General features: G+C 55.6%; 2 protein-coding genes across 2 annotated transcripts; one reads left to right on the top strand and one right to left on the bottom strand.

Annotated features, from left to right (window-relative positions):
- Positions 1 to 880: 880 nt before the first annotated feature.
- On the bottom strand, positions 881 to 16004 carry DBF4B (DBF4B-CDC7 kinase regulatory subunit). Its single transcript, XM_068996318.1, has 11 exons — positions 15841 to 16004; positions 13261 to 13452; positions 11871 to 11921; positions 11187 to 11256; positions 10262 to 10332; positions 9533 to 9569; positions 7575 to 7617; positions 6616 to 6732; positions 6329 to 6455; positions 5584 to 5693; positions 881 to 5094 (listed from the first exon to the last, which is right to left on the bottom strand). Exons 1-11 carry the CDS (start codon positions 15949 to 15951, stop codon positions 3714 to 3716), a joined length of 2310 nt encoding a protein of 769 aa, XP_068852419.1. The 5' UTR covers positions 15952 to 16004; the 3' UTR covers positions 881 to 3713.
- Positions 16005 to 16070: 66 nt separating this feature from the next.
- On the top strand, positions 16071 to 25131 carry CCDC43 (coiled-coil domain containing 43). Its single transcript, XM_068996319.1, has 5 exons — positions 16071 to 16500; positions 19292 to 19379; positions 21648 to 21783; positions 22409 to 22464; positions 23807 to 25131. Exons 1-5 carry the CDS (start codon positions 16276 to 16278, stop codon positions 23992 to 23994), a joined length of 693 nt encoding a protein of 230 aa, XP_068852420.1. The 5' UTR covers positions 16071 to 16275; the 3' UTR covers positions 23995 to 25131.
- The last annotated feature ends 1536 nt before the right edge of the window (positions 25132 to 26667 follow it).

Below are 26667 nucleotides of genomic sequence, written 5' to 3'. Positions count from 1 at the left end.
TGCCGCAGCGCCGCTGGCACCCGCGGCACTGCAGCACCGGAGCCCCACTGGCATCACCCCCGGGCCGGCAGCACCCCCGGCCGGTACCGGAGCTCCCGGTCGCGTCATCCCCGGAATGGCACCGGAGCCCCGGGCCGGCACTGGGCACCCCGCACCAGCAGGGGCTGGAGTGGACCAGGCAGTGCCAGACCCCTCCCAGCCAGCATCAGACTGTGTTCCCCCGCACCCACCAGTACAGGAACACCAGTACGGGCACTCCCTAGTCTATACTGGACCTCCCGAGGTCTGGAACCCTGAGCCAGAAACAAACCCCCTCAGCCACTGCTGCCCCCCCCCCCCCCCGCAGCCAGTGCAGGACCCCCACACCAGTACCAGCCCCTCCAGCCAGTACCAAACCCTCCCGACACCAGTACCAGGTTCCCCAGCTAGTACAGGGCCTCCAGCTGGGATTGGAGGCCCCCAGCCTGTACTGAGTTCCCCTCGGCTGGTACTGAGTCCCTGACTAGTCCCCAGTCCCCAACTGGTTCCCAGCCAGCCCCAGAGCCCCTGTAGATTGTACTGGGGCTTCCAACCAGTACCAGGACCCACAGCCATTATCAGAGCCCCCCATCTGGGACTGAAGCCCCCACCCAGAACCAGCTTCCCAGCTGGAACTAAGCCCCTGACTGGTCCCAGGGCTGGTGGTGGCTGTGGCTCGGGCTGGAGCCGGGGGTTCCAAGGGGATGGTGCTGAGAGCAGGAAGTGCCGGTGCCCAGCACTGGGGACATGGGGCGATTCTGGGCCATCCCCAGTGGGTGGGTGATGTCACCCAGGGGTTCTGAGGAGTCCCCACCCTCAGGAAGCTGCAGAACCAGGAGTCTCTCTCTGCTCTGATTGTGTTCCCTCATGGTGGGAATGGAACAATTTTAGGGAGACAAGCCCAGGTAAATTCTTGTTTATTGCATCTGGAGGAGGGGAGAGCAGCATGGGGGGTGATATAGCTCATGGGGGGAGGCAGCACAGCCACAGGCACCCCCAGGAGGGGCTGTCCTGGTGGGCACAGAGGCTCCAGCCCCAGGTGATGGATGCACCAACCATCGCAGAGAGGACTATTCCCTCAGGACTGAGGGTGGGACACAGACTTGGAGACCACCAGCCCCAGCTCTTCCTGCTGCGGGTGCCCAGGGCCACCCTTGGGCTCCCCGTGGAGGGCAATGGGCAACCTCTGCCTGTGTCTGACCAGGGGACAGGGGCTCAGCTGAGTGACCATGTGCTCCAGAGTGGGGAGGATGCAAGTACTTCAGTGGCCCCAGCTCATCCCAGCTGCCCTGGGAAGGCCCTGGAGTTCCTCCAAAAGAGCAACCTGGGGCCCCTGAACCCCCAGTTCACATCCCTCACCCTCCTCCAGGACCTTTTTGGTCCATTTTGTGTTGCCACTCCAACAAGTCCCTGTGCAGCGTTACCCCCAGTGCTGTAGGGAACCGAGCCCACCCAGAGGGGCGGGTGCACCCTGGCCTGGTTTGAGCAGAGGATGTGCCGAGGGCTGTGCTCAGACTGGCTGAGCGATGGGAGGGGCACTCACAGGGACAGCTCCCAGGGGGGCTGCACAGGAACAGGCTCCAAGAAACGCCTTCTCAGCCACACCCAGGGGGTTCCGGAGTGCTTTCGTGGCAGATCAGCCCGGATCAGCCCCACCTCCCTCCATGACAGCATTGGGGCAGGCAGGGTTTCCAAACTGGGACGTGGTGCTCTCAGACCTTCCTCTTGCTCCACGCAGTGAGGGGAGGAACTGCAGCATCAGGCGCAGCAGAGCTGATCCAGCACCTGCTTGGCTCCTCAGGAGCTCTGAGCCTGCTAGCCTGAGGGGCAGAGTCCCTCTCAGTGCCCTCCTGGTGCTCCTCAGCACCACAGGGACAAAGGGGTGCTCAGCCAGGGTGGATCTACACCGGGGAGCAGCTGTTCTAGTGGAAGGTGTCCCTGGCTTGGGCAGGGAGTCGGAACTACATGATCTTTAAGGTCCCTTCCAACCCAAACCATTCCAAGATTCTGTATCTGCAGCCAGAACATCTGACCCAAGGCCTACAGGGTCCCCAGGGGGCCATAAAGCAGCTGCTTCAGTCCCCCAGAGCAGGGACCCCACAGTGTAAGTCACTGGTCAGCATGAGGAGGGGGCAGGCAGCACTTGGGGGTCCCTCTCCCCTGCCAGGCTTGGTGAAGGACGACTGCTGTCCCCCCACTGCTGATCTCCCAGGTCAGCTCACCACCATGAGGTAACCCAGTCTCCACAGGGGACACCCTGGAGCTCTGGTCACCCAGGCCAAGGGCCTGGAGGGGCCATTCCTGAGTCCCCTCTTTGCTGTCTGAGGGGCACAGAGCTGGTCCCTGCCTCCAGGAGGCCGAGCACACCAGGATAGTGGCTGGTTGGTGCTCCAAGCCCCTCTCCCTCTCTGCCCGGGATCACCTCCCTGCTGGGACAGCCTGTGGCTGCAGGGACATCTCCACAGCGGAGCCCCAAGCCCAGTAGGGTTTTGATCAGTCCTTCAGTACAGGGGCTGCAGGAGGTAAAGGACTGGGGTCTGGCTGTTGCACTGGAGAAGGATTTGGCTCAGGAGGAACCTCTGAAGCCTCGTGTGTCCCAAGTCCCTGCTCCCACTACATGATCCCACTTCAAGCCTTTCCTTTGATCCTGGAGTGAAGGAGAGACTGTTGTCCTTCACTCCAGGACTGAACATTCTCCAAGGACAGACAGACCCCACTCCCCTGGGTGCCTGGCCCGGGACTGTCCCACCCTCCTGCACACTGAGCCTTTCCTTTTCCCAACCTGCAGCTGGCAGCAGGCTGACACCTGGCACCGCTGAAGGGTTGGCTCCATTCTGCTTGGCACTGCCCTTCAAGAGGCTGTTTTTAGACACTCCAGAACATCCTCTTAACCAGCCCAGCCCCTCCCTGACCTCTATCCCATGGCCCCACGCCCAGGAGAGGTCAACAGGCTCCTACCAACTGCTCCCCAGTTTCTCCACATCCCTCCTTACTGGGCACCACCCCTGCACTGAGTACCACAGCTTCCCAGAGCCTGCTGACCACACTCCTCAGGCAAACCACAGATGGGGTGATGTTCTGGGGCTGGACAAACCGCTGTGCCCCCTTCATCGTGGTGCCCATTACCCACAGACCCCTTCCAGCAAAGCTTCCTCCACCCAACCCCTACTGCTCTGCTCCTGCCCCCAGACACATTCCACCCACAGCGAGGCAGAGCAGGATCTCATCCCTCCATTTTATTTCAAAGTTTAAAAGTTTGTAAAAAACCCCCAAACAAGTTAAAACCACCTGAAAATACTCAAAGACAACCCCCAGACCACAAGAGGAGTGCAAACCTCACCCCCATGACCCTCCTCTCCTAAGTCTTTGCAGCTCTGGGGACCATGTGAGAGGAGGAACAGGCCCTCTGGAAGGGCAAAGAGCACATTCCTGCTGAAGAGAGACTTCCAGAGGCACCACCATGTCAGAGCCTGGCACTAAACGTGGCCAGCAGAGAGGAGGGAAGATCCCAGCTCTGATCACAGCCAAGGACAGCAAAGCCACTGCATCCCTATCGATTCCCAGCAGGAGAGCTGCCCAGGCTGCCGGTGCTGTCCTCACTCCTGGATGTAGCTCCTGGTCCTGACACAGAGGGTGCTTTGGTAAATCCCTTCTCAGCTCCCACCGAGGGTCCAGAGAGCAGCCTGCAGGTGGTTTTAGCTGCCAAACAATGTCCCAAAAATGGGGAAAGACGCTTCTCTGGTCTCTGTGCAGCAGTTCCTGCAATTCTTGTCCTCTTGGCCTGCCCAGGCCAGCTCCGACTCCTTCAGCACGGAGCAGAGCTGAGACTCGTACCCGCTGTCCCTCACACTGACGTGTGTCTGCTGCAGCAAGTCCCTGTCCACAGCTGCAGTCCTGCGGCCCTGGACACCCCTGAGGCTGGGGAGCAGCTGCCCATCCCCGTCTGACTCCGAGGAGCTCCTGCTTACGCCGTGAGCAGCCTCTGGGCTCTGGGGAGCAGGTGGGAGGAGGCCGGGGCTCGGCGCCCTCTCTGTGCCCTGCCCGGGGATGTTGGGAGCTCCGGGGGCTGTTTTTTCTGCTGCCCTGACACAGAGTGAGCAGCAACATCTGGCTTCAGCCACGGGCAGTGTGGGAGAGGGCAGGCAGCCAGCAGGGCAGCTGGTCCTGCTCGCTGTGCACTCCAGACCAGGCCTGTTCCCATTCCTGGGTGTGTTGTCACTGTCCCCTCCGAGCTGCTTCCCTCGGGATCTCTCCCTGCTCCAGCCACACTCGCTGACAGTGCTGGCTGCAGCTGCCTCCCCAGGATCAAAACCTGCAGCCACAGCTCTCAGGGATCCTGGCTGGGATACAGGGTCCTCAGGGCTCCCACACGGGCACAGATCCAAAGCAAGGGAGCTGTGAGGTCTGGTGGAGAGCTCTGTGCCCAGGGACAGGCTGCCAGCCCCCGGCACAGCGGGCAGGCCTGGCTCAGACACCTGCCCTGCACCCTGTGCCCCCAGTCCACCACCCAGGGGCTCCATCTGCTCACCCGCAGGGGAGAGGCCAAAACCCAGCTCCAGCCTGGGCCTCTTTCCCACCTGGGAGCTCTGTCTGGAGCACAGCTGGCGCTTCCTGGAGGCAGGGAGTGCTTGGGGAGGGTGGCTGACAGACCCAGGCTGCCTGTGAGGTTCAGATGAAGAAGCCATTGCCTCTCTGACAAGATTGGGTGCTGCCCAAGGCCCCCTGCCTGGCTCAGGAGCCAAGTCTAAGCCTGAAGCCCCCAGCCCAGCCTCCCCCATGGTGCCATGGGCAGCCCAGACCCCTCTGCTGAGCCCTGCTTCCCTGGGCAGCCCCAGGGAGCCGTGCTTTAACAACTGCCCTCCTCCTCTGGAATCTCTGACCCTGTCCCTGGGCAGGCAGGGGGAACATCCCTTGGTCTTCAGGCCATGATCCAGCTCTGCATCCATTACCAGTTCCAGAGCACCTGGCTCAGGCTGCTCCCCTTCCTTGCCCAGCTCTGCTGGCAGCAGCTTGATTCTTCCAGTGCTGTGTGCTTGAGGCACTCCATGCTCATCTGCCAGGCAGGACCCAGGCACCCTGAGAGGAACCATCAGTTACTGCTCACCCAGCCCCAGGAACGCCCTCCCCCAGGGAGACCAGGCCTCTCCTGCAGTGCAGGGTGTTTGCAGCCCTTGCTCAGGAGCAGGGAAGGAATTTTAGCCTGGTGAGGCTTAGAATGACTCTGCTGCTGGCAGAGATGGGCAGCACAAGGGATCTCAGCCTCCTCACCCCAGAGCCCAGGCACAGGGGGGCTACAGAGCAGCTGGGTTTGAGTCAGACACAGAAACAGAAGAGGTGGGCTCAGCTGCCCTTTCTAGTTTAGGAGGCACTAGGAGAGCACACCATGGGGAATTTCCTGAAGGAGAAAACCCATGGAAATGTAGGAACATCTCCCATGGTTAGTCTAAGCTTTGCCTGGCAGGTGCCACCTCGGTCCTGGCTCTGACTCCCTGGCCCACGGACCCCATTCCATGAATGCACCATGCAGCACCCTGCTGCCTTTGGGCACCAGGTTCCCAGACTTACTTGGCTGACCACTCCACAAAGCTGCTGGTGAGCTGGGAGATGACACGATCCACAGGGATGTACTGGGAGCTGTCCTGGGCAAACCGCTGGTGCTGAGGGCTCTGGAGATGCTGGAAGGTGGCAGAGGCCCTTTAACAACACTTAAAGCTTTGCCAGGAGGGGAATTTGCAGTACCAGGCACTTCCCACAGTCTAACAGACCAGAGGGCAAAGGGACAGAGCCAATGTTTGGCAGCAGGTTTGGGAACACACAGAGAGAGTGTCCTGTTCCCAGCTCCTGCTGATGAGGAGGCTGTGACTGGATCCAAGGGCAGCCCACAGCCTCCCCAGCAGCAGGAAATAGACTCCACCACCACTGTCTGGCACTCACAGCTGGGCTCTGAAAAAGCCCCCTTGCTTGGCACCTTCCAGGAGATAAAAAACCTCCTCCCACCTGTTCAATCCTGTTCCCCATGGCTGCCATGGAACAGCCTCTTCACCTTATGGATCCTATAACAGGATGATCCTTGAGGCTCTCCCAGCCTAAGGGATGAGCGTGTCATGCCCAACCCCTGAACCCCCTGTGCTCTGACCTGCTGCTGTGGGCACACAGATACACCCCGTTCCCATCTCAGAGGCAGCTCCTGCTGGATACAGCAATTCCTCCCGAAGGAGTTCACAGTGCTAACGGGCATCCCATGATTAATGAAGCCTCTGAGTGACCCCCATAACTCTTGCAAGGAATCAGGTCCCAGGGGAACCTTTACCTTCTGCAGCTCTTCAAAGGTCTCTTGGCAGCACTCACAAAACCCCCTCCTTTTCCTGGGCACGGTGATGGGTGTGGAGCGGGGGCTCTTCCCGCCGGTGCTGTGCAGGGCACAGCCTTCAGCACCCCTGCAAGGGACAGCACACGGGTCACCCTGCCTGGCAGCGCCTGCAGGGACCCAGGACAGGGCTCCTTGTGCCCACACCCAAAGGCAGGTCGTTCCCAGATCCCAGGAACCAGTGAGCAGGAGTAGGGTTAAACACTTGCACAGAAGGAGCTACAGCCTACCTGGCTTGGCAGGAATTGGAGAGGCTTTTCAGAGGTTCAAATGGGCTGGAGCTTTTGGGTGCCAGGAAGTTGAGGTCAGGAAAGCTTTGGAACTGGTGATGGAAGGGCCGGAATTGCCTGAAAGCAGTGCATCAGGACATCAGACTTGTGGCAGTGCTGGCAAGGGTTCAGAGCTGTCCCTCCTGCAGAGAGGCTCAAGGTGCCACCTCATTTAAGAGGAGATGCTGCCCAGTGCTCTCCTTTGGCTGTGCCAGAGTTCCCATTTCTCATGGAAAGTGCTAAACCCAGTTCCCAGTAACAGCCCCAGTGGGGCATGTTTTGGACAGAAGGCAAGTTCTGTCAAGTTCTTGTCAAGACACTGCTCAGCCCAAAGCCCACCCAGGGCACAACAGTGCAGTATTTCCAGCTACCCCACAGCACAGGAGGGTTTTGGTTCCCAGGCCACATCTCTCCCCTCACACTTCATTGCATGCAGCATGTAAACCCCAATATTTGACTCTGAGCTGCCTTAAATGTTGCCTTTGGAATAATTAATTGTCCCTGTGGATGCTGGTAGAGTTACAGACTCCTGAGAAACACCACAGGGATCATGTCCCCTGTGCCCAAGGCTGTCATCAAGTTACAGGCCCTGACCTCCTGTGCTTCAATCTCATTCCTTGCTGCCGAGGGCTCGGGTGGATTAAGTGACCTGCTGAGGATCACACACGGAATCCGAGCAAGGAAGGAAACAGCTGTCAAGTCTCGTTTAACACCTTTTTTCTCCCTGACACACAAGACACCTGGATTGTTTCTCTAAACTCCATCTGCCTCCCTCTAGGAGAGAGTCAACTTCCCAGGGCGGAACAGGGTCTGCACGGAGACCAGGCTCTGCCTCGTGGGCAGAACAGTCACTGGGAATGGAACCAGTGAAGGAGAGACCCCAGGTTTTAAGGTTGGATATTTAGAAAGGTCTCATTTACCTGCTCTGGTCTTCAACCTTCAGAAAAGGGGGCTTCAATTTTCCTGCCAGAGAGAAACCTGGTTAGAAGTTTTCCTGGCCAAATTCCCTACTCATTCCCCAACAGAACTGGGCTCCAGAGCTGAATGCATCAGAACTTCTGGCACTGGTGAATGCCAAGTGGTGGCCAAGCACAGCCAAAACAGCTCTTTAGATGATCTTCAACAGCCCTCGCCCCAAGTGTGCAGTGAGGTGACCAAACCCCAGGCAGCCAAGCCATGGGACACTTCTGGCTTTGAAAGAGTATTCAGCCATCCCCTCACATCTTTAATGCCTCCTCAGTCTTACAGCCACTGGCATAACCCTGAGCCTTCTGACTCCAGTCCCAAGAACTGCCACACATATCCCCCCCACAACGTGCCAGTGAGGATGAGAAGGAGGTCAGGAACTGCAGCAGCTGCTGCACAGGCTCAGAGCTCTGCATCGACTTCCAGCACCTTTTCCTCCATTCACCCTGCCTCAAGAGCCTGAAGTGCAGAACCTGGCTCCGACCAGGATGGTGATGTTAAAACAGCAAGAGCTGCTGGAGACAAACCAAGGTGCTGCCCAGCCAAGCCTGGCACCAGGACACTACTCGAGAGCAGTGTCTGGCCTCTACTCAGCTCCCGAGGAGGGCAAACAGCAGCTTTGCTTCCTACAGAGGCATTAAATAGATGAAGGGAGCAAAAGAGTCTCAGCAGTGCATTGAAGGAAAAGATTTTCAGAGCCAGGCTGGGACGAGAGGCTCCAAGGTCCCTCCTGTCCTGCAGGTACATTCCACTCACATTACACTCACCTTGGAAATCCAAGTCCGGATCTGGCTAAGAAACAAATAAACACCAAGGTGTTTCCACAGGGCATCTGCCTGACCCTGAAACCAAGCCCCTCCTGCCTCCCCCATGGCCTCTGAAGGGCCAGGAGTTTTGTTTTCTTGTGATCCTGGCACTCAATGCTATTTTTTCCAAAGATATTTCACCCTCCTTCCCCAGAAAGGCTGAGCCCACCTGTCCTCACCAGCCTCACCCTCTGCTTGCCTCAAATGTGCTGCTACGTCACTGAAGCAGCTATTTCAGTACAGGATCAAGTTTTTTTCCATGTAAACACTGCCAAATGCTCAGCACTTCTGAGAGAGAGGCCACGTGCAGGCCCCAGATCCAGCTCAGAAGGGTGCGGGGGTCCCGAGCGATGCCAGCAGTGACAAACGGCTCCGATGTCACTGCGAGACCCCAGGCCAGGCTTGGAGTGTGCCCAGCACAGAGCTCAGAGCTGGCAGACACAATCTGCCTCAGCCAACAGCTTCTTGAGCCTTTCTTCAGCACCTTCCCCCCACCCCAAACTGGGAAATAACTCCCAAGTGTCTCACACACAATCCAGGTTGGAGTCTGCTCCGAACCATTCCCAAGCGTTCGCTCTCCGACGTGGGCAGTCAAACAAGTCACAGATCAACTGACGTCACCAGTGCCAACTTCAGCACCACAATTGGCTCTTGTCTAATTGCAGATGAGAACCTGGCTGCTCCCCCCTCCCTGGGAAGCGCTCTCCCCGGATCAGTGTCTCAGCAGCACATCTCAGCCCAACAGAAGTGAGTGGGCTGGGAGGAACACGCTCTCCTCTGCAGGATGCATTATTCCTCAAAACCTCCTTTAAGCTGCTGGATTCAATGTGCAGCAGCACAGTTCTCAGGTGCCTTGGGATTCTGGGAGCTGGCAGCAAAGAGTTTTTAGGATTTTTAAACACAGTGTGAAATCAAAGGTCCTCAGCTGTCCTGGGAGGCTGCAGCCAGACTCCAACAAGGAGTAACAGAGCCCATTCAAGGGGAACTGCCTAGAGTTGGCATATCTTGGGATTGCCAAAGGTTTTGATGTATTTCAAATTCTAAATGAGGCTTCTCTGAGCAGCTCCACATCTGAGCATAAACAGCAGCACAACTTCCAGGCCTACCTTTGTGAATTTTGGATCTGGAGGCAGGGCATTTCACCTAGAGGAAAAAGGGACATATTTAGCATGGGAGCAGCACAAGCAGAGCTGCAGTTACTGATCCCAGAGCAGCAGCAGCCTCACCCACCACTTCAGAGCGCCTGTACTACCCATAGCACCTCCCCTCATTTTGTCTCCCAAGTCACACAGGGTTAGTTGAAATACAACACAAAGGCTGCCACACCCTGTCCCTACATCCCAGTTCCCCCGACCTTTCCAGTGCATTAACCAGTCCTTTGGTGAGCCACTGTACCAGCCAATCATCACCTTACTTCACTTTGCTTCTGTGTGTGGTTTTTGCTTTCCCTACTATATCATCTTTATCTCAATTCATGAGCTTTCTCACTTTTCCTCTCCCAGTTCTCTCCCCATCCCAGGGGGCTGTGTGGGGCTCAGTTGCCTGGGGTTAAACCATGAGCCTTAGTCCCTTAGGGTCAAAGTCAGTATTAGCTGTGCTATGGATGCTGACAGTTATCAATAGCTGCCTCATTCTCATCTGGATTTACCCCCAACTTTATAAAAGGAAAAATTCTTTGAATTTTGTCATCTCCATCACTAAGAGAAGCACCAGATTGCCTCGTGCTGGATGAGATCCAGCACCCCCTGACTGGCCCACTGGCACTGAAGTTGCTACAAGAACTGTTCAAAGCTGCCCAGGAACCCTGAACTCCTGAAATTTGCTGCAGTTGTTACCTCTGTCTTCTGGCACCGCTTCCTTGCTCCCGAGATGGCTCGCAGCAGCTGCTGGGCATAGGACAACATTTCTGTGCAGGTGGGATGTCAAAGAGACAAAGCTCAGCCAGGGCAGGGAGCTGTTCCCCTCCAGACTGCAGCACACCCCCCGTGGCACTGGGAAAAGCTGGAGCCTGCAGCCCCTGGCAGAGCATCACCCCCAGGGAATGGTCCAAGATGAAGCCAAGAAAACATTTTGAGGGACAGCCCCCCTGTTTGCTCTCTAGCAGAGCTGGAGGCTGCTGGGGCTCTGCAGGAAGGAGACACTGGCAGGAGCTCTGCAGCACACAGAGCAGAGCCTGAGGTCCGGCAGCCCCAGAGGCTGAGCAGAGCCCAGGGACATGATCCAGACAGGCTCAGCCACAGCTGTATGTCACTGTCATCAGACACTCAGGAACCTTTTACTCCAGACCTATTATTAGTATCAGAGTTCCACCATCTGTCTTTCCCATCACCCCCTCCCCATCCATCATGGGGATGGGAGGTGCCTTCCAGCACAGGTCCTCAAACACCAGCACTTCCTAATTAAACCCGACCAAATCCTGCCCTTATCATGATCTGTAATTCCAGGTTAATTAGTAAAAACCGTCTTTTCGGAACAAATTGATGTCCTGACCAAGATATTGACATTTCTTAATGTCCCATCTTCAGTACATTCCAGTGTACCCTGTGTTTGCTGTTGCAAATGTGACAGTGGCACGTTCTGTACACACAAACAAATCTGGTGTTTGAGGGCAGACCTGGCCTCGGCCAGGATGGCATCACTCCAGGATATTTGCTTGCAATTTCTTCCTTCTGTTCTACTCTCCTTACATCACTTCTGCTCCACCTGTCTCCAAAATCCCTCATTACCAGCAGCCTCATTGCACCCCACAGAGAAGGATACCATCCACATGCAGGATCTGGACTCCCCACAGGCGAGCGTTGGCGAGGATGCTGCTGCCACTGCAGGAGTCCTGTACAGAGAGGTTTGAAAAACACAGCTCAAAGCAGGGCCATGTGCAGCTCTAAACTGAGCTCAGAGCCCTTCCTGCTGCCCAACTGACAGACCACTGCAGGGCTGTTATTGAAATCAGGGCACAGCAGAAACGGATCGAACTCCTGCTTCATCTATCCCAAATTAACAGCAGCATCTCAGGCAAGTGTTTTAATTCCTGCTACAGCATGAGCTTCTAAGTGGGCACTGAGATTTATCTGGCCACTTGTGACCTCAGGGAAAGGACTGCAGGGGAGCCTTTTGCCCCAGCTACGTTGCTTTAGCTCTTCTTAGGCTAAAAATTCATCTAACAGAGTGTTAGATGTGCTCATAATTCTTGTGTTGAGCACCCAGATGGCTGGGACAGGCCTTACAGGTACAACATTGGATGACACGGCTCCATAAACAGCAGTGACCAGGAGCACTGCACAACATCCTGCAGGCCACAAGCAATTGCTTTGTGCCCTTCCCAGCCCCAGGATCTGCTCTGTCAGCAGGGCAGGGGCTGTGCAGGGGGGCTGGCACTGGTTCTGCTCTTCTCAGCAGAACTCTGAGCACACCCAGCCCCAGCAGAGACCATCCAAGGCTGCTCACCTGGTTCTTAATGGCCTTGTGCAGCAGCTCCTTCCCCCGGCTCAGCAGTGCCTGTGGAGAGAGGAGACATGGACAGGTCATGGCAAAGAGCTGGAGAGCAACGATCCCTGGGGATCCCCACACTCTGCTGGGATCATCTCTGCCAGTGGAGAGAGCCTTTCCAGGGAATGCAAACTGCAGAGAGCACCTCTCACTCTGCACCACCAGCACCAGCCAAGGCTTGGAGTTATCGACCGGCAGTGAAATGAAGGCTCCAGAGTGAGCCAAGAGGAAGCAGCAATTTAGCTTGGAAACTGCCTGCTGCATCATGGAATTGTTCAGGCTGGAAAAGCCCTGTAAGGTCATCAAGTCCAACCCTTTCCCAGCACAGCCAAGGTCACTGCTGACCCATGTCCCCAAGTGCCAAATCCACATGGTTTTAAAATCCCTCCAGGGTGAAACCCCTCCACCACTGCCCAGGGCAGCCTCTGCCAGAGCTGGACAGCCCTTTCCATGAAGAAGTTTTCCCCAACATCCAATCTAAACCTGCCCAGCACAACTTGAGGCTATTTCATCTTGTCCTGTCACTTGTTACTTGGGAGATAAACCTCCTGTCAGGGAGTTGTAGATAGGTCAGGCCCCCTGAGCCTCCTGTTCTCCAGGCACCCCAGCATGCTGGCCAGGGTTAGGAACATCCTGGGAACCAAGCATTATTTTCAAGGCAACAGTCTCAGCAGATCGGGTCAGCTCTTTGTAAGACAAGGGGACAGTGCTGGGAGCCAGGACAAGGGACAAAACTGGGAGAAACCTCTGCAGCTCAGGTTTCCCACTGCAGATGGTTCAGCTCCAGCTGGCAGAGATTCCCCAGGCCTGGACTGGGGCAGCTGCCTTTCCCCAGTCCCAGCTTCCAGCAGACACCACGTTCAAGGTGGGATGTTGGAATTTGGCCACAAGCATTTGTGAGCAGAAAACCCAGCTCCAACAGGCAATGGGACCAGGAGGCCCTCATAGATCTCCTCCCAGGGTACAGGGGCCTTGCCCTGTGGCCGTGAGTACCCAGAGACTGCAATGGTTTTCTCAGGTCTACATTTCTCTGGCTTTTCTTGCCACACCTCTGCCTGTTCCCTCAGGAAGCCAGCCAAGGCCTCCACCTCCCCTGCCATTCCAGCAGACTTCCTTGATTACAGCCCAAAGCTGTGACATGCACGTTTGAGTAGACAGTGATGGCAGACACAAGGAACATGAGTATGAACAGGAACAGACAGGGAAACAGGAATAGAGCAGGGAAAAAAATCACACAGAATATTTGCTCAGAGCAGGAACAACTTCACCTTCCAAAACTGGCCCCAGATTCTACCCTACAGACCCCTTGGCCAAACTTTGAGGTGGCCAAAACCTTTGTAGCTCTTACAGTGGATGGTGGCTTCTGGTGAGGTGTGGCTGGGTTCCCTTTGGAGGCAGCAGGCACCGAGCTCGTGGATTTTGTGCCTTCTGAAGTTGGGCTGCTCCGCTTCTCCTCCCGAGTCCTGGCCAGGCCTCGCTTGGCCTCTCTGTTGCTGGACACCACACAGGTGACTTCTTTGCTGAGGAAGCCTTCGGTCACCTGCAGTGAGACAGAACAGAGCAGCTCTACAAGTGTCTGACCCTGAGCTGACAGAGCCTTGCTGAACAAAGCTACTGCCCCTGGCTCAACCCCCACACAGTGAGGAGCTGCTGGAAGCAATCACGTTCTTTCTTTCATTCCACACCGCTGTCTCCCAAAAGGAGATCCTGTGATTCACTGCAAATAGCCACCAGAACCTCAGATCCAGAAATCCATGACTGTCACCCCCACCTACTCCTCAAGCAGTGCTTGCAAAAAAACCCAGCAGCTGAGGAAAAGGCTCTGGACATCATGGATCAGCCTGGAGGAGCTCCGTCCTCAGGAGACCATAACAGGTTTTAGAAAAATAAAGGAGAAAGCGAACAGCTGGACAAGCAGCTGCACAGAGAACAGGGCAGGAGGGAACCACAGAGATGAAATACATACACACACCCTTGCACAGCAGCTACCAGGCAGAGAAAGACGTGGAAGCCCAAAAGTTGGGACACTAATGGTGTTATAAGCCCATAAGGACTTGGCTTCTCAGAATCTGTGCAGGAGGCAGAGAGTCACAGGGCTCAGGTGTGAAGCCCTCAGGAAGAAAAAGATCTGGGCAGCCCAAAATCGCAGCTGCTGAACAAACTGGTTCTGCTCCCTTACAGAATCCCTGTGGATGGAGATTCCAAAACCATGAAGTGTGTGTGAAGTGCCACAAGGGTCACTTGAGGCTGTGCTGCAAGCACAGAAGAGAGGAAATCACAATGTTCACATCCAAATAGCACTCCAGAGTGTCACCAGCCCTATGCCAAGGCCGAGTTCAAGGTGCCACATGCAAGTCCAAGGCCACAGGGTGTTCTTACCTGTGTCCTGAACCACACACAGGACCTGGGTTTGGATATTGCTGCCAAAGAGCTCCTTTACAGACAGTGGCTGTGGTGTAGTTCAGTATCTCTACAGGAGCAAGAGGAATGAGAGCTCTACTGCCAGTGGACCTCATTTCAGAGGGGGAGGGCCAGGATGGTGTTTGATAGGCATCAGAAGGATGGTCAAAGTCTAAAATTATTTCCAAGTAACACAGCAGCTGCGTAGAGAAAGAACTGTCTGCTGGGAGCAGGGGGTTCTCAGATTTGAGGATGCCCAGCTAGGAAAGAGATGTCCCAAGTGTGGGTGGCACATCCAGGGGAGGGCAGAGAGAAACCAGCAAGTTCAGGATGAACATGAATTTCATGAAAGGGAAAACAGTGCAAGTCACCTTCCCCACAGGTCTGTGCAGCCAACACGCAGTCAGGGCTGAAGGGATACAGCGGCAACAAGAATTGAAAGATTTTACACCTGTGTGTAGGACTTAAGTTTTGAAGTTACATGAGATGATCACCTCAGAGAGATTAAAGAGTTTGAAAACAAACAGTAACAACTTGTAGAACCAAACTGTGCACAAGAGTAATAACGAAATGGAAAGATGAACGACCAGGTACAACCCCATGCTCAGTTCCAGCTTGAGGAACTGAGGTGATGCTACTTTTTGAAGGGTCTTGGGACAAAATAAAAGGAATTGATGAGGATTATCAGCAGCAAGGAAGCCTGGAGGCCATGAAGGATGCCACAGAGATCCACCCAAACAACAGCTTCCCAGGGAAAAGGGTCCAGATGGCTTTTCTGGGAAAACCATGAGAAAAGCACACAGCTCCATGATAAGAACCTTGGTTGGCATTTTCTTGCTTTACCCAATGTTGAATTCCATTTGGAAGTTCCACAACTTCCCTAAAAAATTAAACTGCCACAGGCTGTTGTCAGTGATGAGGGGGAACCACGCACCAGTTACAGCCACCTGGAAAATGTACCCCGGCCAGGCAACCACTTATCACTTTCTGGAAGGGGCACCCAGCACCTCACAAGCAGTTATCACCTCTGGGAGGTGCCCCTATGAGTGGGCAGTCAGTTCTCACCCCCTGGGAGGCGCTTCCAGGACGAAGTGACCAGTCACCCCTGCCTGGAAGCACCCCAAGGCCAGGCAGCTGGTCACCATCGTCTGGGGGTTGCTCCCGTGGTGGTCACCAGCACTGGCCGGAGCAGGCAGCCGGGAACCACCTGGAATGTTGGGAGGGAGAGGTTGGTCCCGAGCCGGCCGGCGCTGCCCAGGGACCCCCGAGGGGCCGGAGCGCGGGGATGGGGGGCGGCCTCCACCAGCCCCCAGGGCTCCGGCTGCCGGGGGACCAGCTCGCCGGGAAAAGCAAGAAAATCAGGAAACGTTAAAATATGAGCAGAGGGAGAAAAGGGGCGAAGCCCCCCGCAAGACAGCCCCCTTCCCCCACTGCCAGGGACCCCCCAGTCCCCGTCACCCGCAGAGCCGGGGCCTCCCGCCGGCCCGGGCCGCTCCCGGCCCTCACGACCCCCGGCGCCCGCGCTCACCCCGCCGAGCCGCGCGATGGCCTCCGCCAGGTCTCGGGCGCTGCGGCCGCTCGGCAGGTCGAGGTAGAAGGACTGTCCGCGGAGGGGCCGGGGGGAGGCCGTGCCGGCCATGGCACTGCCCAGGCTCAGAGCCGCCGGGAGCCCGCCGCTTGCCCGGGTTTAAATTCCGCCGCCCGCCCCGCCCCGCACGGCGGCCGCGCAGGGACGCGCCGCTCCCCGCGATGCCGTTCTCTGGAGGAAGTAGAAGCTGTGCCAGGGGCGCAGGGGGCACCCAGGGCACACCGAGCACGCCGGGTCACCCATCCGCTCCCGCCGCTCCCGTCCGGGCACGGCCGCACTGACCCTGACCCCGAACCCCGCTCCCACCGCTCCCGCCGGCGCCATAATTTTGTCCCGCCGCGGCCATCGTTTCCCCCCCCCCTCTGAAGGCCCAAGATGGCGGCGCCCGGCGGGGCGGGCGCGGCCCCGATCCCGATCCCGGCCCCGATCCTGGTCCCGGCCCCGGCCCCGCCGCCTTTCCCGGCCTGGCTCGCAGCGCGGCTGGACGCGCTGGGGCTGGACCGCGCCGTGTACGGCGCCTACATCGAGGGGCTGCTGCGGGAGGAGGAGAGCGATGAGGAGCGGCTGGAGGCGCTGCAGGCCGTCCTGGCTGCCTGCCTGGTGAGGGGCGGGGGTCCCTCCGCGGCCCCCGGGCCACCGCGGTCTCGCCGTCCGCCCCGCGCCGATGAGCGCGCCGAGCTCCCACCGGGGGTCCCCTGCAGCCCACAAGGCGACGGGGGGGCTGCGGCCTCGATGGGCGGCGGTGTCGGTGGGTCCGGCGGGGAGAACAGGCGGGCGGCTCCCCCGAGCCCTGGGGTGCATCGCCCCCTTCCCGGGGCGGATCACCCCCTTACTGGGAGGACACAAACCTCCAGGGGCTTTTCTTGCTCCCACCCGGGACCCTGCAGGGGTTTTTGGTGCATTGTTTGGGGTGCTGTTGGCTGGGGAGGGGGTTTGTTCGTGGGGCGCGCAGGGATCCCCTTGGTTTGTGTGCAGGGCTCAGCGTTCAGCAGCGAGCCGGGCGGCCCGGCAGCGCCTGGTGGGGTTCGAGAGGTGACCTGAATGATAAATCCTGTGGCACAAATGTGTTGGGCGGTGCTCTCGTGCCTCACACGCGCGTTGGCTGCCAGGAATGAGATCCGGCTGGAGCTGGGACGGACAGGAACAGCCGTGGGTGAATTTAGGTGGTGGGCAGGACTTGCCTCTGCCCCTGCCAGATTCCTGGGGGCCAGGAGAGTGCCGGGAGGGATTTCTCTTCGGTAATCCTCCTTGCAGGATTTTTACAGTGTCTGTGTCTCGGGATTTTTCATCCATGGATGTTTCATAGTGTAAAATGTTAAATCCTGAGTGGTGCTGGGGTTGGTAACTGCTCAGTGGCTGTCGCTGGTTTCCTCCCAAAGTATCAGTGTGGGAGCACAAAACCCAGGGTGGCTACAATCGGCTTTTTGTTACCACAGGTCACTGTGTGACACCATTCCTTCTGTACACCGACTGTGCCATTCCAGATGGGTTTCCTAAAAATCAGAGCACCCTCCCCTGCCGTCCCTGTCCCCTGCCTGCCTTGGGGCACCAGCAGTGAGCTCGTTCAGCTGTGGCAGTGCAGCTTTGAGCCGAAAAGAGCCGGAGAGGCGAACGGTGCATCCCGCCGGTGGGAGGGAGGGAGCCAGACCTCTTTGCAAAGTGCTGCTCTGCAGTGGGTGAGGTCAATTAACCTCCCTGTAATTACCAGACTTCATTCCATCACCATCAGTGTGCCTGGCCCTCTCCAGGCCTGGGAAGTGTGTCCTGTCTGAGCAGTGCTGGCTGGCCCTGCCACTGATATTCCCCTTTCCTGATATTCAGGTTTTCTGCTGTTTCCCCTTTTCTCCTCAGTGCTGAGTTCCCTTCTGAGCACCTGTGGGGTTCCCATGTCCCTCCAGTCCAGGGCTGTCCCTGTCACACCACAGCCTGTTCCTTCTCTGCCACAACTGAGTTGAGCCTCGTTTGCAGTTTCTAGCTCAATTTTATTTTTCTGCCATTCCTGTAAAACATTTTTGTCTCTTGAACCCTCAGACTTTGTAATTACTCTTTGTAATCTGTTCTTTAATTTTTTTTTCTTTATTTTTAGACTCTGTGCTTATTTCTGTATTGTATTGACTTTTGAAACAGTCTTTTATTTGCTGAATTTGGGGCTTTTCATGCCAAGTCTCTTCTAGTTCCATACACAAATTACAGGGGATTTTTTTTGTTTACTTGTTTGTATTTCACAAACCTTATTAAAATAAGGTGACATCTCAGGTGACATCTGCTGTCATGTCCATGGTTCTTCAGTCCTGATCATGTCTTGCACTAATGGGTTTATTCAGATGTCACCATTTCTAATCAAGAAACTTAAAACTGAGTTCTGTTTCTGTCCAGTTCTTCTCTTTAAACCGGACAGAATCTGCCTCGCTTGTATTTTCCATGGTTAGTTTTTCTCTGTATTTACTAAACTCCAAACCAACATCATTTTTTGTTTGTTGGAGATATTTGGTGGTGGCTGCTGAGCTCTGGGACCCCCCATCAGTGGTGTTTGGCTCTCCCATGTTCCACTGAGCGAATGCCAATCGGCTCCAACACATTGAGCATCTTTAAGTAACAAGTTTAAGCAGGGAAAAAACCACCTGCAGAAGCACAGCTGGAGAGAGAGAGGAGTGAGAAGCTGTGAGAGGAACAGCTCTGCAGGGTCAGTGGAGAAGGAGGGGCAGGAGCTGCTTCAGCCATCAGGGCTGAGATTCCCCTGAGATTCTGTGGTGAGACCATGGTGAGGCAGCTGTGCCCCTGGAGATCCATGCTGGAGCAGAGATTCACCTGCAGCCCCTGGAGGAGCTGCTGCTGGAGCAGGGGGATGTGTCCCACTGCCACTTCGAAGTCGTGTTTAATGTTCCAGGCAGGTCAGAGGGACTGGAGTGTCCCTGCTGATGGGAGGTGATGGTCTGTCAGTACCCCCACAGTACTCTCAGCTCTCTACTGGCCCTGACCTATGATTTATCCCTTGTAATTTATTCTCTTTAGTGAGCTTGCTGTGGAGGTGGCACTGAGTCGCTTCCCTGTGGCCTTGCTCAGGAAGAGAGGGGATGCTGGGCAGGAGGATTCAGGAGCAAAGATCCCCAATGGCCTCCTTGGTGTGGGCAGGGCCGTGGCACCTGCACAGCCACTGCTGTGAAGCCCAGGTGTGTTAGAGCTGTTGGTGTGCAGAGTGACCAGGCACGGTGTGACTGTGTCATCCCAGGGAAACCAGAGTCCTGTGTGTGTTTGACAAGCAGATTTGGGGTGAAAAGCTGTATTCCTGAGCTGACTGTGCAGATCTTTTGTAGCTGGTGCTTTTCCTGTCTTACTGGTTTGAAGCAGCCAACTCTATTCCAAGTCTGAGGAATCTCTTTTCACTTACTAGGAAGAAGATCTCCTGAACGATGTGTGCAGGGAGGTCGTGGAGAGGTGGTCTGACTCTCAGGTTGTTGATGCCAAAGAGGAGAAAGAAGGTAGAGTGCTGTGCCTCGGGGTGCTGTGCCCTGGTCCTCAGTGTGGGTGACCTTCAGGGCCTTACCACAACGGGAACTTTGTGTTTGTCCTGGGAGGAGTTCAACCAACGCTGCCCACGTGGCTGCAGGTCTGGCCTGCCTCTTGTTTCCATTGCTGCTCAGTCCTGTTTCACCTGGAATGGGGATGAGCAGTTTCACTTTGGGCTGCCCCAGCATTTGCTGCTCTTTGGGTTCAAGGGGAAAGTGTTTTTTGTTTGTTTTCTTGTTTCTGGGGTTTTTGATTGTTTGAGTTTTTGGCCTTCTGTTGTTTTTTGGTTTGGCATTGGAGTTTTTTGTGGTGTGTGGTTTTGTTTGTTTTGGTTTGTTTGTTTTGGTTTGTTTGTTTGTCTGGGGGTTTTCTTGTTTTTTGGGTTTTTTTTCTATAGGATTTTTTTTCTGATGAGATGGTCATTAAGCTGCAACCCAAACCATTCTGTGGTTTTTTCAGAAACCTCCTTTCCCAGCACATCCAGGGCTGTCTCTCTTTAGTGCTCGCACTGCAGCTGTTATGGTATAGAAACCTGTGCTGCTTCTGTTTATGCTGGTCTGGAAAGCAGCTGGTTTGTACAACTGCAGCTGCCCCTGTGGAGAGCAGGGCTGTCTCTGCTGAGCTCTGGGCTGTCCCTGCTGCTGCTGCTGCTCACCCCACTCACGCATCCGTATTTCCTCTTCCAACATTTTCCCTTCCAACTCCCCTTTTTTTCCAGAAGTGCTTGTTGGGGGAAGCTCTGTGAGGCTGCTGATCAACTGTCACTGCTCCTTCCCCAGCCACAGTGGATCCAGTCCCACTGTTCCTGTGTCCCCTCCCTGAATCCATCCCTTGTCCTCAGCTGGGAGCCAAGACCTCGCCTTGTCCTTGTTCACTGGGGAGGTTTGTCCTGGTCCCTGTGCAGGGCTCTGGCTGCAGTGGAGCCGTGTGCTGGCAGGATTTGTGCTTCAAGCATGGATCAGTGACACTGCAGTGGCACCAGAGACTGTGACAATGGAACATCCCTTTGGGCTAAATTCTGCTTTTTGTTTGCTTTGCATTTTCTTCTTGCCTCTGGTTGCCAACAGCACATTGTCAGTGCCCAGAGTCACCCAGGAATGGCTCTGGCAGCAAGTCCCTCATCACTGGATCAGCCCCAGCATCCCCCTCTCCTCACCCCCTGCATGGACACAGCAGCTCCACCACGCAGCAGCTCAGTGGCTTTCCCCAAAAATCGTGGAAGTCTTTTCTTGGCCTGACCTTGCCTTTGGCTGGGGACAGGGAGAAGTTAATGCTGTTCCATGCATTAAATAAAATAAATTCCTCTTGGGGCAAGTGACTGGGATTGCTGGAGCTGCTGCTGGCCTCCTCCTGCTGCTGCCAGTACTCACCCGCAGGGATTTTTCTAGTCATAAAAAGGCAGCACAGTGTGTCTGGGTTCATGGAATTCCAGGGTGTAATTATTTCACTGGGGTTCCATAAAAGGATAAATCCCCACTGAAGTGTGTATCCATTCAGAATAACAAGAGTCCTGAGGATAAGTGATTTAACAGACTAAAAAAAAAAAAAAATGGTGTGTCAAAACTCAGATGTCATTTTAGGAAATGGGCAGCAGAATTTCAGTGTTAAAAGGTAAATCAGCTGTTGGTTTCTCTTGGTTGGAAAGAGAGGGAGAGCATGGAACTGATCCCTCACTTCAGGTTTCCAGAATTTCTCTTTGATGGGGGTTAAGTACATACTAAAATAAACTTATTAAGCTGCTTTGAAGCAGAAGAGAATGTGATTTGGAGTCAAATGGATTTTCATTAGCCAGAGCCTGACCGATTCCAGTTTCATTGTGAAACTTCCCTTACTGCAGGAATAACAGTGTTTGCTCCAGGAATAACAGTGTCTGGTGGTGGCTGGGCACAGAACAGGAACCCCCCCTCAAAGGGAGAAGCCAGTGTCATGTCAGGATGTCAGCCCCATGCTGGCCCTAGCCAGCCCTGTGGTAGCTCCTCAGCAGCTCCATCTCTCCCAGATCCCAGTTGGAATTCCCCAAAGCAGCTGGCTTTGACAGCACCACTTGGGAAGAGCTCGGGGGGTGTTTTTGGGTGAGACCTCTCCCTTTGGGTGGGTGCATTTCCCCCGGGACGATGTCCCTGTAGGACACGCGCAGTGGCCGTGGGGGGAGCTGCAGAGGGAGGAGGCAGTGAGTGACACCATGGGCTTGGTGGCCATATCTGTGGCCTGGGCTGACACTGTCACTCCTCTCCTGCCAGATGAGGTCCAGGCCATCGCCAGCATGATGGAGAAGCAGGCCAGGATCGTGGTGAAGCCCAAGGAGGTGTCCCAGGAGGAGAAGCAGAGGAAGGCTGCGCTCCTGGCCCAGTATGCCAACGTGACCGACGAGGAGGAATATCCTTTTCCTGCACTGCTCAAGGCTTGGGCTGTGAAGGGCAATACCTGTTCTAAACCTCAAACAACGCCCTCCCAGCTTTGCAGGGTCTGGTGGGGAGAGCTGGGGAATCTTTGCAGTCTTCCTTCACAATAAAATAACTTCCATGGACAAAGCATGGAAGCTCCTCGTTTGTGGAGTGCTGTGAGCAGATGCTCCTGGGAGGGCGTTTGTCCCACCAACACGTGCCTGTGATGCTTTGGCCAGCCCAGGTGTGTGGCAGGAGAGCAGTGAATGCCCCCATCCCTCAGCAGTTGGTGCTGAGTTTCTCTCCTGCTTTCCCAGGAGAAATCTGCTGAAATAATCCTTTACCGAGAGATTGTATGGAGTGGGAGGGTTAGAAGTTAACTCTTTGTGGTGCTGAAGAACGAGCTCTTCCCTGCCCAGCAGAGTGAATCGTAGGGAACCGCATCTGGCCCTGCAGCAGCAGGAGCTGAGGGTAGGAGTTGTGCCTACCTGGTCTGTGAGAGTCCAGCTGCTTCTTCCTGGCTTTATAAGGTTGTTATTTGAGGTGTTTTGAGTCAAGTGTGGCTGTAGAGAGGCACAAGTTCATTACTGATGTCTTTGTTTCCTTAATTCTCTCACTGGTGGGGATGAACAGGATGGATCGACAACAGCAGTAAATATTGCATCAGAAAAATGTATCCTTTGAATTCCTGGTGACTCAGGCTGTTTGTCAGGCAGGCAACCTCCACGGTGAGTTTCCTATCCTTCTTTCCCTGTGCTGGTCTCCCTCTTTCTTCAGGGCCAGCTTTTAAGCCTGGGAGTTGATTTTTCTCTCTGTGCACCCTGACCTTGCTCACAGGGACAGTGACAGGTCCATGTGCTCTGTGTGCAGCGCTCACACCAACCCTGCCATTCATTTTCCTCTCCTCCCCTCCTTCCCTCTTCCACCTTCTTGCAGCTTCACAAGAACATTCTTATTGACAAGGACAATGCTGCCAGAACATCAGGTTAACGTTAACTGGTGTCCAGAGAGGGAAATCGTGTCAAGAATGAAGCTTGTCAGGCCTTGGTGCAGCTGAACACTCAGGGTGGGCAGGACCAAGGGGCCCGTGTCTGTCTCAGAACTGGGACCCTCCTTGAGCTCCCAGCTGGCAAATTTAAGATGGAAGCAGGTTGCTTCACATAATTAAATATGAAACATAAATTATTCTTGTCCCTACTTTAGGGACACACACGTACATACATGTATGGATGTGTTGAGACATGTCACACACAGCTGCAGTGAATCCACTCGAGGCTGTACCCTGTGTGTTTTCTTCCTTTCAGGTTTGTAGAGGTTTGACACATATTTTACACATCAGTCTTAAGAACCAGTAGGCAACCTCATTTTTCTAGGAAAAAAACATAGTCATTAAGGTTGGAAAAGCCCTCTGAGATTGAGTCCAGCCATTCCCCCAGCAATGCCAAGGCCACCACTGACCTGTCCCCAAGTGCCACATCTGCACAGCTTTTAAATCCCTCCAAGGATGGGGACTCCACCACTGCCCTGGGGTATCCTGTGCCAATGCCTGACCCTGTCCATGAAGTAGTTTCCCCAATATCCAACCTAAACCTTCCCTGGCATAACTTGAGGCTGTTTCCTCTTGTCCTGTCCCTTGTTCTCTGGGAGCAGAGCCTGACCCCCACCTGGCTGCCCCCTCCTGTCAGGGAGTTGTGCACAGCCAGAGGGTGCCCCCCTGAGCCTCCTTTTCTCCAGGCTGAGCCACCGAGCTCCCTCAGCTGCTCCTCATCAGTCTTGTGCTCCACACCCTTCCTTCTCCAGGAGTGGGTGTCTTTTCAACCTGACTTTTCTATCTGGAAAAGCAATCAGAGATTCCTTCTCCTTTCTGCAGTCCTGATTCCCCAGTTCCTTACCTGCCTGGTGAGGAGGTAGGGAGTCAGAAGGTGAGGGGAGAGGTAGAACAAACCTCCAGTGTGCCACAGACAGTGGCTCACGTGGCCTCAGCCAGAACGTTGTCAGCCCTTATCCCACTGCAGCGCTGTTCCGAAACACCAATGTGGAGGATGTCCTGAACGCCAGGAAGCTGGAGAGGGAGCTGCTGCGGGATGAATTCCAGAAGAAGAAAGAGCAGGATAAACTGCAGCGGGAGAAGGACAAGCTGGCCAAGCAGGAGCGGAAGGAGAAGGAGAAGAAACGAACACAGAAGGGCGAGCGGAAGCGGTAGCTGGTGATTTCCAGTTGGACTCTCAAAGGATAAAAATTAATTCTGAATACGGTGTGTGTTTAAAAAGCAAGAATTCTGGGCACATGGCTGGGAGTGGTTCTTGGGAAGTGTTGCCTTTCTTTCTCTTTTTTTTTTTGTTTTGTTACATAGCAGAACAGAATCTCTGAGCAGCTCCCGGACTCAGTGTGTCCTGTGCTTGTGGTGTCAGTGTCCCAGTTGGTGCTCGTGGCCAGTGTCTGTACCAAAGAAGGGTGAAGTGATTATGTCCGTGTTGTTAAATTGATCCATTTTTACTTCTGACCACCTGGGAGCAGAGCATGGTGTAGGAGCATTCCCTGCACTGGCCGTGGTTTGAGCTGAGCCCATCCTGCCACGAGCCAGGACACACATGGATTCATTTACACAAGCCTTGAAAACGTCTTTGCAAATCCCTGTGTTTGCACTGCCAAGGACAAGGCTCCGGCCCTGCTTGGGCTGGGCTGCAGCAGAGGAGTGAGATGTGTGAAACAGAGATGAGCTGCAGCGGTGTGACCGTGGCTGTGGGTGAGGGAAACACCGCCCGGGCCGGAGCGTTGGCCTCAGCAGCAGCAGCAAACCACGCTCCTAATGCAGTTCTAAGACTCCAGATAGCTGTAAAAGGGTGCTCCCCGATGTTCTGTGGGGTGAACACGGACTGTTATTTACATGGCTGTTGCCAGGGTGAAGCTCTGAAGCTTGTTTGGCACAAGCAGGGTGAGCCAGGGATGCCTGTTGCTCTCCTTGGGCACAGCTGCCATCAGGAACTGCGGTGCTCCTCCTGCCCCAAAGGGCTCGTCCTGCTGCTCCAGCCCTTTTTGTGATGGTGTTGCCCACCTGGGGAAGGAGAACACTAATCCTGTGAACTGAGGGGGAAGGAGGGGCTGTGAGAGGAACGGGTGTGCCTGGGCTCTGCGCTGCATCTGCTCCAGGGGCCCGTTTGCTGTGAGGTGACCTGTGCTGAACTCCTGTGCTCCAGCACTCCCAGGGTGCCCAGCCCAGCGCCTGCTTTCAGCACCGCTCTGGCTCCAGGGCCAGGTCTCCCCCTCAAGCTGCTGCTGCGTGTGTGTCTCCAACTGCTTTGTCTTTGGACTTGAATAATAAATCTTGTTTGGCCAAGAAGTGGGTTCCTCTGAGTGATGGTGTGTCCTATGTCCTTGCTGGCCCCTTGCCCAGCAGCACCATTTCTGAAGGCTCACCTGTTGCTGCCTTGGTGGAGATTCGACTTCATTCATGCCTCGTTTCCCAGAGCTGTGGTGCCCCCTTTCCTGGAAGCTCACTCAGCTGTGCTGCTCCCCAGGGCTCTCTTCCCAGCCTGGCCTGGATCTGCCTGTGGCAGATCCCAGCTGGAACATTGTATTTCAGGTGGCTCAGGCAGCTGCCAGGCTGTGGGACTGTGGTGGAACAGGGCAGGGGGCAGTTGTTGAGGGAGGGGGGTGTCACTTAGCCCCAGCACCATGGGCCAGCTCTCACTTCCTCTAGTGCCCTGGAGCCCTTTGCACCAGCCCTGGGCTGGGGCTGGGCAAGGCACTGGCTCTGCCTGGCCCAAGGCAGCCCTGGCCCCCCAAGGGGTTTTGGAGGCTGGCATGGGTGATCTCACCTCCCGCTGGCACCCCACTTGCTCTGGCAGCAGCTGCTGCCCATCCTTGTCAGCTGATGTGGCTTTTCCCAGAGCTCTGTGACTGCCGAGCCCTTGGCTTCCAAGGAAAATGCAAGCTGAGGGCTGGAGCTGCCCACCTGCATGGGCACAGCCCCCCTCAGCCTGTCACAGCTTCCTGAGAGCTTTGGTTGTGAGGCTCCAGGGAAGGGCAGCATTCACCTCCTCGGGAGAGGAGGCACTGAGCCACTCTGCCCACTGCTGTGCTCCAGAGCCTGTCCAGGAACAACAGGCTACATGTGTGCACATTCCATAGGAGTCTGTATGGATGTGAGAAGGGCACAGTCACACACAGACGGTGGCAACTGGCTCCCACAGCCCTGCGGATCCCTCTGCAGGTGCCACTGTCCCCTGCACTCCCAGCCAGGCACAGGGCTGGGCTGTTGTGTCTGTCTGGCCAAACCTTGCTCTGCCACTGGGAAAGGCCCTGTCAGAGACAAGGATCAGGAGCAAGGGAAAGTCCAGCCCTTTGGCTTCCAGTAGCTGTCCTGGGGCAGAGTGGAACCATGGCCCCGAGCAGCACCATTGCAGGAACCAGTGGTGCTGTAAACCTGAAGTGAGCTGATGCTTCCCAGCCCATGAGGCTGCAGGGCTGTGCCCACCCCACGGTACTGCCCCTGCCCCCCAGGACTGTGGGCCCACCCCTTCCCATGCCAGTAGTTTGTGCCATGGATCAGGTGCTCAGGCAGGCAGCAACTCGGCCTCTGGAGCTCCAAGCACTGCTGCTCCATTCAGGACAGTTATTTACAGAGCAGGAATACTCTGAACTCACCCCTAAGATTCCCAGAATTGCTGCATCAGCCTTCCCTGGCAATGCAGAGCTTGGAGACAATGAGACATTTGCAGGGAAGAAACATTCCCTACTCTGGCTCCCCTTGGTGTGTCTGATGTTACGGTCATGGCTCTCTCCAGAGAGATCTCAGCATCCCCTTTGCTTTATCCTGAACACAATTCCTTACTGGACGGAACGCTTCCCCCCCGTACTGGCTGAGGCTCGAGGA

This window comes from Aphelocoma coerulescens, chromosome 27 (assembly GCF_041296385.1).
Source record: "Aphelocoma coerulescens isolate FSJ_1873_10779 chromosome 27, UR_Acoe_1.0, whole genome shotgun sequence".
NCBI classification, from domain to species: domain Eukaryota; kingdom Metazoa; phylum Chordata; class Aves; order Passeriformes; family Corvidae; genus Aphelocoma; species Aphelocoma coerulescens.
Note: the sequence above shows the minus strand (reverse complement) of the source record. Positions and strands in the feature narration are given on the sequence as shown.